This window comes from Anthonomus grandis, chromosome 1 (assembly GCF_022605725.1).
Source record: "Anthonomus grandis grandis chromosome 1, icAntGran1.3, whole genome shotgun sequence".
Taxonomy (NCBI): Eukaryota; Metazoa; Arthropoda; class Insecta; order Coleoptera; family Curculionidae; genus Anthonomus; species Anthonomus grandis.
In genome coordinates, this window is record NC_065546.1 from 2,095,020 (window position 1) to 2,108,056 (window position 13,037).

Below are 13,037 nucleotides of genomic sequence, written 5' to 3' on the forward strand. Positions count from 1 at the left end.
GTATATTATGTCTAACTAAATGATACATGTATTTTTTACTTTTGGCAAAATAAAAAATTTTGAATTTGAATTTGAATTGAAATAATATTATACATCTATTTTTACCCTCACATGTATAATGGTACTTAGAGCCGTAATGGCCTAATATTTAAAGGCCCATAAGTTCTTTGTTTTTAAGGCGATTTTGAAAAACAAAAAGCGGTTTTGTAGCTATTCTTATTGGCAACAAATTTCCTCCCTTATAAAATTTTTAAATAGTTTATAATTTTTGAGATATTTTCAAAGAAATAAAAAAAAAATACGATTTTTTAGTTTAAAGTCCGATTGGGCGAGTACGACTTATGCGATTTAGTGCGATTTTTAAGGAAACACCGTCGACCATCTAAAAAAGGTATCCTGAAAGTTTCAGCTTGTCCCAAATTTGTTCCGGGTTACCCCATGTAAACACCTTAGTTTTACTGGCCTATTAAGGCATGGCTAGTTCCTATTTAAATCAACGTCTTCTTAATAAGTGGCAACTAATAAGTCGTCGTCAAATAAGCGTTGAAGAATGGTGGGTCCCTCTTAGATTAAAAAATCTTCAGATCCTACGATTGTTTTTTATGGAGTAAATAAAATGCAATAGAAACACTTAAAATTATTAAAATCTACTTCTAAAACATTAGGGATATTAATTTTGGTAGAAACTAAACAAAAAGTACTTTTTTCCAAAAATACCATATCAAAAAAAACCTGAGCTACCTAAGAATAAGATACTTTAAATATATTTAAATCGCAATTTTAAAATAAGATTCGGTAGACTCCAAAAGGTTGGGTAACTTTTCCCATTTTTGACCTAATTATTCGATTTTTTGTAGTGTTTTAGTGACCCAGTTTGATTTTGTTGTTGTATAAGCGGCAATTAAAATCCAACGTTTTCCAAACTTTTCTTCTTTTAATGCCACACGAAAACGCATCACGAAACTTTGCTTTAGGATAAGATTCGCCTTAAATGTAATAAAACAATTTTTATAGTTTATGGTGAGAATAACTGCATAAGAAAAAAGACATTTTAAAATGATTCAATTAATAGTTTAATAATAAATTGCGGAAAAAACTTTATTTAAATGGTTTGAAAAAATAAAAAGTAGTAAAAAGTAAAAAAAAACATATTTTGATATAATTTTTTAATACTTAAACATATCAATATTTTAAAAAAGCAATAAATACTTAAACTATTAATTTTGAAAATTTTATAAATTAGTTTGTTGCTTTCGTAAATTATACATAAACTATACACACTTGGCTCTGTATTACATTTTTTTAATAATAAAAACTATAACAGTATAAAATTATTTTAGAGCGGGTACGTCATGTAAGCAAAATAAACGAAATTTCGCATAAATTTCAACATGTTTCACACACCTCTATATATTTTAGCACGTCGTAAATATTTGCCTGTTATTTTTAATGAAAAATTTTGGAAATAATTAATCACATGGTTTTACTATGACAACGTAGTCACGTTTTAACAAACGGAGTTTTTGAATAAATTTATGACATGATTTTTGAACAAAGCGTTAAATTGATTTTTGAATAAGGTTTTTAAAAAAAAACATGTGTATTAATTACTATGCATGCTATGAAGATCTTTAACTGATCACAATTTCTTAATATATTACGTACAATATATAATATTATTATACACCTGGTATATTATTAAAAAAATTATACACTTACAAAGGGGATCATATTGACGTGGGTCCTCAATATTTTTCACCGTCATATTGACTCACTTTTGGTAATAATTCTTAATTAATCAATTAAAACATAGATTGAGAAAATATATTATAGTTGGTACTACCTTAAGGTCCAGACACCTCAAAGGTCTACCAAATATTAATTTAAAAAAAAAACATCCAAAATAGACATTCCTAATTAAACTTTATCTTCTTACCCAATAAATTTCGTATTTAATCTATAGCCCTTATCAAGTAAAATGCGATATTTTGCAAAAATTTTGTTAATGAGCAATAATAGCATAGCCATAAATTTGTCTTATGCATTAAACCTATTATAAATTTGGGATTAATGGCTTAAAGTTAAATTTCAGAGGCCAGGTACGAATCTACGACCGAACGGTGTGACGACATTTTTTCAAATTCTACGTCATTTTATGTTGTAAAAGAGAGATAGAAGGGGAAAGGAGATTAAAAGGCTCTAAATCAACTGCTTAAAAGAAAAGAAATAAAAATATTCTTCCAGGCAGTTGAGTGCACTCAATCATTGGACAAAGATGAAAATGCCTTTTATTATCTGACAGAGACTGAAAGAGACAGGAAAGAAAAAAAGAGTAAGAGACTCTAGATCAACTGCCTGGAAGAATATTTTTATTTCTTACAAACAGTTGAGTGTACTTAATAATTGGACAGAGAGAGAGATAGGAGAGGAAACGAAATTAATAAGCTGAAACTCAACTGCTTGGGCGAATATTTTTATTTTTTTTTCAGGCAGTTATATTGTAGTAAATATGGAAATGCCTTTTATCACCTGAGAGAGAGAGAGAAATAGACTCTTAATCATCTACTTGGGAAACTAGTTTTATTTCTTCCAGGCAGTTGAATTCATTTAATAATTGGACAGAGAGAGAGAGAGAGAGAGAGAGATTGAAGGGGAAAGGCGATTAAGAGGCTCTAAATCAATTGCTTAAAAAAAAAAATAAAAATATTCTTCCAGGCAGTTGAGTGCACTCAATTATTGATCAAAGATGAAAATGCCTTTTATTATCTGACTGAGATAGAAAGAGACTCTAAGTCAGCTGCTTGAGTTCACTCAATCATTGGACAGAGAGAGATATTTGTGTTTTTCTTTGTTTTCGTCCATTTTGTATGTTGGTCTCTTGAAAAATAATGGATGAGATTTTTGTATGTAGTTATTTGTTAATTTTATAGCTCGTGTGCTATCCTACCTATTACTGGCCCAGAATTACTTTGTATTTATTTACTGGGGTGAATTATTAAATACAAAAGGCTCATGTATTAGGAACATATATTAAATGAAATAATTTTTTTTTAAATTTATTCTATTTTTAATTCAAAATAGTAAAAAAAATCATTAATTAAAAAAATATGTTTAATTTTAAGGAATATCATTCTTTATATATTTGTTTATAATTTATTGCTTGGTGAGGTGATTTTTCTTTCTTAATTTTGTACTAAAAATATGTTGAAATCAATTCAAAATTAAATCACTATTGTTAGAATTTTTATCTTTCATATTATTATGTTTATTTAACATTATTAATCTTAAGGTTAGTGCAAAAAAAATTAATTAATCCATGATTACATCATTAATAAAACAAATGATTACGTTCATCTTAAATAACAAGAAAATGTGGTATTTTCATAAAAAAAATAAATTATTGTTTCATTGATAGGTCTTAATTATTATGACAAACCGCAATAGATGCTTATAGAAAAGTTCTATTAATTTATTTTCAATTTTATTCTAAAATGTATTAAGACGAAAATATATACAAAAACATTCAAACTTTTAACTGATTACTTAAAAAAAATGATATTTTTGAGTACAAACTAAGAAACTTGATGATCTGGGCATTTTGTTGCCTAATAAATTACAGAATATTACAGAAATACGGTTGAAGTGCATAAAATGACTGTTTCTAGATTCCAATTTAGCTTTAACTGTATATATCAATTACTTTGTAAGCAAATCTTTTAAATTACTAGTATCAAAAATAATTGTTGTTTAGAATTGATATAGCACTAGAAACTTTATTTGCACTAACTCAATACAGTATTTTTTGCTTTTGTCAGAATACGTATTTTCGGTCTGGAGTCCCAGCTATACATAACCTTAAAGCTAAAGTTAACCTTAAGTTTATAGCAGAAAAAATTAAGACAATTACTAATGCTGACATTCAATGAAAACTCCATAATCTCCGCACTCAAGCAAACCAGGAGTGGAACAAATTGAAAAAAAGGAAAAGTGGTCAGGGTACTGATGAGAACTATAAGAGTTAAATAGAAGTCCATATTTTGTAGGAGAATGCGTATATAAAGATAACAAATAGGGGAAGTCTTTATCTCCAAGAAAAATGCATGTGGGACACTTAGGTAAATGTATTATGCATTTCGGCTGTGTAAAAAGCCATCATCAGATACAGAACTGTAAACAAACTAAATTCCAAAAATGTTTGTTGTTTATTGCTATGGTGATAAGAATTACCTTCGCTCTTGATTTTTTTTAATTTTTAAGTTAAATAAAAACATTTTAAACATAACTTAAAAATTTGTTTAATTTTTTTACAATGATATCATAAGGTGAATTAGGGTTATTTTTTACTATAACACAATAATAGTAAACTGTTAAAAAAACATTTAGGTAATTTTAAAAAGTAGATTAAATGAGCAAAGTTTTTAAGGTATTAGCCAGGTTGCCGTACAATTTTTTTGGTCCAGTATGAGCGGTCAAATTCAAAGTTTAAAAAATAAAAATAAGTAATACTTTATTTTAGAAAAGATTTCTTATTAAACTTTTTGGCCGTTTAGTTTAATGTTTGTCTTTGATCAGTAAAATGGCTATTCAGTGTTGCATAGCTAAAAAGAGATTCTAAAAAATATCTATTTTTACGGCGTGACAATCGAAAATCTGATCCAAGAATAGGATTTTGGTGACTTCCACTAAAGTGCCAATATCTCGAAAACCATCGATTTTTTACTAAGGTTATTTTATGTTTTTCTGGGTGCTTATGAGTTGCTCCATCAGCCCCTTCAGTATTATCGTTGACTTTCCGGACACCCTGTATATATACTGAATTTTTCTCAATGTGCTACAAAGGTTTTAAAAATAGTACACTATTACAAATATTAATAATAATATATAATGAAAAAGAACGGAACAAGTTATTTAATCGAAATCACAATAAAAGCGAATACAAACATATGATATAAGAAAGAAAAAAACATTCAGAAATACATAATAGTAGCGATTGAAATAGAGGAACTTTGGAAACAAAAACAAATATATAGATTCTACATACAAAACTTATATTGTTGTAAATTTAGAAATATATTTTAAACTTACTTTTAAGGCTCTGGTGCCAGTTATTTTGTAACTGTTTTGATGTCTGAAATAAACTATTGTTAAAAACTATACGAAATATAAATATCCCAATACATTATATTATCATCGTACATAGTCTATAAAAAGCTTCAAAAATAACTACAGTCTTTCCGATTATTTGGGAGAAACTTAATCTGTAATAAGTAGAGCAGAGATTTTTCTAATGAAATACTTATTTATTAAAAAATCTGTAGTAAATGTATATACCTGCAAAATTTATGTTGAACTCTTTCCAGCCTAAAGCGTAGTTTACATGGGATAGTAAATTGCGATAGTACTTGTGGAAGTGTTTACACTGAAGCAAATTTTTGCAGCAATTTCTATCGGCAAGTGTTCTAGTTAGACAATACTTGTGGCAAGTGATTTTGGGTGTATACCTGGGATAGAGTGATTGGTTTTGCATATAGACAGTATAGTGTTTGCTAGACGGAAAAATGTCTAGCCGCAGAAAGAGAGCTGCAGCTGCCGTTGTTGGTCTTAGTACAATTTTCCAAAAACAACGAAAAAAGACTAGGAAAAGAATTTAGGTGAAAGAATGGATAGAAAGAAGGCCTAATTTTGACGCTTATGCGATGTTGTTAGACGAGTTAAGATATGAAGATCCAAAGAAATTTAAAAATTTCGTGCGTATGTCAGAAACCGATTTTAACTGCATTTAATTGCCGACAAAATATCAAAATTGGATACAAATATGCGTGAATCCATCAAACCAAGAGAACGGCTAGCGCTAACGTTGAGGTTTTTGGCCACAGGTAAGTTTTAAAAAATTTCAAATACAAATAACTAAAATATTTTATTTTTTATACAAAACCAGAACAAAACTTAAATATTTTTTGATTTCCCTTATGTATCTGTTTCGTATCCCTGTATGTACGATCTCAGCGATAATTCCGGAATGCTGTCAGGCTCTGAACGAGGCACCAAAACATGAATACTTTAAGGTAAAAATAATAAAACGATTTATTTTTCTTGTTTACCTAATTCTTGATACTGAACTATGGAAGATGTTTGTGAATGTGACTGAGTCAATTGGTTAAATGTGTTGGTGATGAAACAGAATAAAAATGATCTTCAAAATTATTGGAACTGACTGATGTATGTGAGTGTGTTGAGGTAGCTGATAAACTTCTTTCATTATTGTCCATTCCGGACATGTCTAAAATAGCTTTCTGAATTATTCGTTTTAATTTCCTTTTATTCTGGTCAAATTTTAAATTTCTTATTTCAGAAGCAACGAATTCTCCAAATATATCATATTCATCGGATGGCTTATTAAGTTCGGTGATGGCTTTTCCATAACATCATTGTTAATAGCACTACATTTCTTTTTTATGCATTTGTTAGTAATGGCAGTCTTGAGCATTACCTCAGTTTCCTGACTTGACTCTGCAAATAAGTTTCAGCTGCCTCTTCTGATACATCCTACAAAATGTAACAAAAGCTCAACTTTTAGGTACCTACTACAGAAAAAGAATGGAAAAAGATTGCAAAACAGTTTGAAGAAAAATGGAACTTTCCTCATTGTTTGGGAGCATTAGACGGAAAGCATATTGTTACAATAGCACCTCCTGGCAGTGGAAGTTATTACTATAATTATAAAGGGACAAATAGTATTGTTCTCATGACAGTTGCCGATGCAAATTATAGAATTACATATTGGAGCGAATGGGACAGTATCTAATGGAGGAGTTTTTAATAATTAAGCAGATTAGCAACAGCCCTGCAAGAAAATACAATAAATTTGCCTCCTCTAGAGCCATTACCTGGGCGTACAATGCAAGTATCATATTTAGCCGTTGCCTTTGCGCTTAAACCATATTTAATGAACCCATATCCATTTAGAAATCAACCTGGTTTTAATCGTATTTACAATTATCATCCCTCGAGAGCCAGACGAATCGTGGAGAATGTATTTGGCATAATAACAACTAGAAAAAGTAATAACAATTACAAAAACAATATGTGTGCTCTATAATTTTCTTATGTCACGTAAAAACCTCTATAAATGAATATGCGCCTACTGGTACTTTTGATGGTGACAATGATGAAATGGGAAATTGGCGCAATGAAGGACTACCTAGAGACAATATGTTACCATTTCAAAACGGCAATGTTCACAATTGCTCAGTAATAGCTAAAGAAATCCTTGAAGAATTTCGTGATTACTTTGTTTCGGCGGAAGGTGAAGTTTCTTGGCAATATAAACATATTTAAAATAATGGTAAAACTTCAATAAACATACATAATTTGAAACTGTAGTACTTTTTTACTTACCAATAAATTATCCTCCGTCCCTGATGTTATGTTTTGATCAAATATAAACTTAATTAAATCGAAGTATTCCCAGGAACTCTTATAGTTCTAAAGATAACAAATAGGGGAAGTCTTTATCTCCAAGAAAAATGCATGTGGGACACTTAGGTAAATGTATTATGCATTTTGGCTGGTGTAAACAGCCATCATCAGATACAGAACATTACAAAAAACATATACGTTCACCAAATAAACCAAAAAATTACCCCTGGGTAATTTTTTGTTTTTTTATTAGTTCATTTTCATTCATTTTATTAGTTTGTTTACAGTATTCCGTGAACTAACTACTTTTTTGCTTGGATCCTAATGTTTCTGTTACCTTTTGTTTTGGATTTGTTTTTGAGTTCATTTTCCTGTGGACTGTGTTCTTTGAGCTGTTTGTTTTATTGGTTATTCATTTATTATGCCCTTGCCGTATACCGCCCAAGAATATGCAAACGTGCATCTCATTTATGGTGAATGCAGAGGAAATGCTCTAGCAGCGTCTAATCTTTATCAAGAAAGATATCCGAATTTGGCCCGATATTTGACTATCGTGTTTTTATTAATGTTCATCGCTCATATTCCGAAGGCAGAATGCCTCATGCTCCTGTTCGAGAGGGAAGACCTCGTATTGATTATGTTGATCAAGTTTTAGAAGAAATTGAAAATGATCCGACTACTTCGGCACGAGAAATCGAAAGAAGAACAGGGATACCGAAATCGGTAGTAAACGACATCACTAGGCGATTTCAATATCACCCTTATCATGTTCAACGAGTGCAAAGCCTACTGCCTCGAGACTACGAACCACGCCTACAATTTTGCCGCAGAATGTTGCAAAAAAATCAAGAAGATCCGAATTTTTTAAATAATATACTGTGGTCGGATGAGAGCACATTCAAAAAGGATGGCTATATGAACATGCACAATTTGCACACTTATGCGTTGGAAAATTCCCACTCTCCCCCTCACTTTCTTCTCGAATAAGAAAGGTCACAGTACCGATTTAAAGTAAACTTGTGGACCGGTATCTTAAACGGACGTGTAATTGGCCCATTCGAATTACAAGAAAATTTGAACTGGCAGGCTTATTTAGATTTTTGTCGAAACAATCTACCAATTCTTTTAGAAGATGTTCCTTTGGCCAGTCGCCGAATAATGTAGTTCCAAAATGATGGTTGCGCGGCACATTATGCCCATGAAGTTCGTCGGTATTTAAACCAAACATACCCCAACAGATGGATCGGCCGACCTGGTCCAATTTTATGGCCTCCCAGGTGTCCAGATCTAAACCCCCTCGATTTTTTTTACTGGGGTTGCATAAAAAAAAAGGTTTATGCAAGACCAATAAATAATATTGCTGAATTACGGCAGCGAATAAATGATGCAGCCCAAGATCTTAACGCTGCCAGGAATGCAAGATGGATCAATAGGTCATTTATTAAAAGATGCAACGCCTGCATTCGCGTTGGTGGTAGACAGTTCGAACATATTATTTGATTATTAATTTTTTTTTTAAGTTAAATAAAAATATTTTTTGAACATAACATAATTATAAATTTGTTTTATTTTTTTCATAAGGTAGATTAGGTTTATCTTTCACTCTATCACAATAACAGTAAAGCTTTTTTTAAAACATATTGGGTAATTTTAAAATTAAATTAAATGAGCAAACTTTTTAAGGTATTGGCCGGGTTGCCGTACAATTTTTCGGTCCAGTATGAGCGGTCAAATTCAAAGTTTAAGAAATAAAAATAAGTAATACTTTATTTTAGAATAGATTTCTTATTAAATTTTTTGGCCGTTTAGTTTAATGTTTGTCTTTGATCAGTAAAATGGCTATTCAGTGTTGCATAGCTAAAAAGAGATTCTAAAAAATATCTATTTTTACGGCGTGACAATCGAAAATCTGATCCAAGAATAGGATTTTGGTGACTTCCACTAAAGTGCCAATATCTCGAAAACCACCGATTTTTTACTAAGGTCATTTTATGTTTTTCTGGATGCTTATGAGTTGCTCCATCAGCCCCTTCAGTATTATCGTTGACTTTCCGGACACCCTGTATAGCAACATGTGCTAAAGATAATGAAAGCTAATGAAATGTATATAATGATAAGATTCATAAATAAGATGATGTAAAACATTTTAATCTATGTGTATTAAAATGGAAATTAGTTGCCTGTGATAAAACTGCGAAAGTCTAAAAATTCAAAGATTTTAGTAATAGTAAATATTTTAAAAAGCGATGCTAAAAGTGAGTTTTTAAATTGATATTATTAAGCCAAACCATGACAGATTCTTATGAAATACCTATAAAGCTTCAAATCCAGACATATTTCATTATCGTAGGGTCAATTTCCTTTAATCCCTGCTTTAAAAAAGGAATAAAAATAAGAAATTGCATTCCTGTAAAACCGTCAGGTTCAAGAATAGAAAAAGACCAAAAACTTCCCTGAAGATTAGTTCACTTAACTCTTTGAAGTACAAAAAAAGGGTAAAAATTTACCCAAGTGGTACAAAAAAAAATTATTCTTTTTTATAACAAAAAAACATAAAAACTAATTCAAGATGCTCTAAAATAAAACATAACATTGAGAAATATCAAATTTTTTACTTTTTTCTTTAAAAAAACCCATGGTACATATTTTGACCCACCATACCACTGCCTAAAGTTATTTTGTATGGTAGGACTGAAAACAAGACTTGTTCTTTCCCAAACATAGGGGAACTTGACACACGCTGCAGGTCCAGTTTGTGCGTATTTCAAATTCCTTGGAACTACAGACTGCACGTCTTCGTCTACTGGTTCGTACTGGCTGATGTGTACTTTGAGTAAGTCTAATCGTTTCTGGTTGGGAAGGTTTCCTTTTTTGGATGGGAGTTGGTAATGGTTTTTCGGTACCCTGTAATGATGTTAGCAATTTGTCAGCAACTAGATGTTCTATAATATTGAAACGAAATTCTTTCATGTTCATTTTAGGCCCTTCAGATAACTTGTAAAGCACGTAAGCATTAACAACAGCAGCATCAATAAAGAAAAACATGATTCTATGCCACCATTTTTTGCTTTTTCGGTCGAGGCCGTAAACTGCCTTCATTTGGTTAAATTTATCTACTGAGTTTATTGTAATCAGTCAGCGCTATTGGGCAAGGTATGTTTTCTATTTGTCTTTCGCTTTCCTTTTGACCTCAGTTTTGTCATCTAGGTTGTGATAATTTGAAAGAAGGCGAACTGTTCTTTTATTGCGCCATTTAAATGCTGAAAGTCCTGTAGAACTCACGTACCAGTCACAGTCACTTCTGTGCATTGCTTTATCTTCCAGAAATTGGGGCATATTTTTTCTGGTATGTCTAGCAGTATCACAGGCATATAACTTTTCTTGATACAGTTGATTCATTAGGGCTACATTTGTAAAAAAGTTACCAAAGAAAATTTTATGATACCTGTGTTTTAAATTTTGTGTCATCTGAAGCACTACTTTGGTACCCAAACATTTTTCTGCAACAGGACCGGTTTTGCCACAATATGTTTCAAAATCCCAGCAATATCCAGTGCTGTCAGCTATCATCCACACTTTATAGTTTCTTTTTACTGGCTTTGCAGACATGTATTGTTTGATCGTAGATCGGCCTTTAAACTTTATCATAGACCTGTCCACTGATAAAAATTCGTTAGGATGCAGACAGGCTTGAAAATTGGATTTCGACATTTCTAAAAATGGTCTTACCTTATATAATTTATCAAAATTATCGGAATTATGGTTAGGCATGAAGTTGTTGTCATTAAGATGTACATTACTTAGGAGCCAACCAAAGCGATGGACAGTTATTAGTTTACTAATATAGGGTAAAATCATATCATGTAAAATTGGATCTGTACTCCAGTAATCCCGATATGACGGCAGCTTTTTGATACCCATTAGTAAGTTTATACCAATAAATGTACACATTTCTACACTATCAGTGGGCTTATAACTTTAGCCGGAATTGTGAAAAGTTTGCTCTGCGTAGAGGTTTGTTTGAAAGACCATATGTTCGACAATTTTGTCTGAAATCAGAAGTTTAAAAATATTATATGGTGTCACCCTATCTAGTGTCCGAATTTTCAATATTCTCAATTTCATTATAAAGATCCTTTTCGGTCAAACCAATAAGTTTAAAAGGTAATGGTTCTGGAAATCGGTCACTTGCCATATTTTGCTCCTACCTAAACAAAAAAAAACCTTACTTGTATGGTGGGACAAAATTTAACCCATAGTTAAAAATACAGAATATAGAAGTAACTAACTCAATAATTTCAAGTTATTTAGTATAAAACAGTTATATAAAAAGTATATCAAATATTTTTAACAATAAAACTAAAAAAAAAAAACAAAAATATCTTACCCTATTTAGAACGAAACGTGCAACAACAAAACAGAAACAAATGAATAACCACTTGAATCACTAGGCACAATCTAGCGACATCTGCACTTTATACGCTTAATCTCTAAGGCTTATATGATCATATAGTCAGACGGTTTAATAAATAAACCAACGTACACTACTGCTCAAAAATTATTTGCCCACCATGTATTCTTTTTAATATTTTAAATTAGATAAAAAAATCTTATCTTTATACCTATATTTAGATTGTATCTCTTTTGTAAATTGCATATATGCTTAAACAGCATACCTATCAACTACGGATCGTTGAAAAACACTGAGTCTTTCTATCTATCATCTGTTTACAGCTCGTTTCCGATGAAATTTGAAACATTTAAGGGTGTTTAGTCTTCAAGAATTGATTTTGTGTAACAAATAATTTCGCTTGCTTATTGACGATTGTCACCGTTTCTTTGCTGGTTTTTCAACATCTGGAAAGACTAACCGTCAAATTTCGACGGATTTGGGAATTCCAAGGTGGACTGTCGATTATAATGTTGGGAAATTCACTAGAGAAGGGACTATTAACAACAAACCTCGATCGGGAAGGCCAAAGGCAACAAATTTAAAGGAGGATTTAAATATTATAATTACAAGCAAACGCAATAGACGCCTTACCGCCCCTGTAATCATAGCAAAAATCAACAAGGAGCGTAAAAAAGCGGACAGTGTTTCCACAGTAAAACGGCGACTTTATAATCCTCGTCTTAAAGGACGTTTAGCTGTATCAAAACCGCTACTGAAGGATGTTAATAAGAAGAAAAGACTTGAGTGGGCCCAATCACACAAAGAATAGACCATTGATGACCGGAAGAAATTTCTCAGAAGTCGAAATTCGAGGTTTTTGGAACGAAGAGGCGAGTTTTTCTTCGGCGTTATGCCAATGAAAGGGACGCTGAGAACTGTACGGTGGCCTCAGTTAAACACAGTGGTGGTTCGGTGATGGTATGGGGTTGTTTCGGAGGATCTGCAGTGGATGATCTAATTAGAATAGAGGGAATTCTTCAAAAAGAGGATTACAAAATAATTTTAAGTGACAATGTACTTCATCTTTCAACATGATAATGACCCCAAGCACACGTCGAAATTGTGCAAGCAATATTTAGGTCAATTACAAAGGCAACATCTTCTAAAAGTTATCGTATGGCCCCCACAATCACCGGACCTCAATCCTATCGAATTACTGTGGGAT

At 31.5% G+C, this 13,037-nt stretch overlaps 1 protein-coding gene across 2 annotated transcripts in view; it reads right to left on the reverse strand.

Annotated features, from left to right (window-relative positions):
• The window catches only part of LOC126744015 (sodium-independent sulfate anion transporter-like), a 118,234-nt gene that overhangs the window by 61,305 nt on the left and 43,892 nt on the right, over positions 1-13,037 (reverse strand). The window contains exon 1 of one of the 2 annotated variants that reach the window (XM_050451336.1): positions 1,720-1,889. The exons of the other annotated variant lie outside the window; for it this stretch is intronic. Coding sequence (XP_050307293.1) covers positions 1,720-1,765 — 46 coding nt within the window. The 5' untranslated portion in view covers positions 1,766-1,889. Of the gene's footprint in view, positions 1-1,719; positions 1,890-13,037 lie in introns of those variants that run through there. 2 annotated transcript variants of the gene reach the window in all.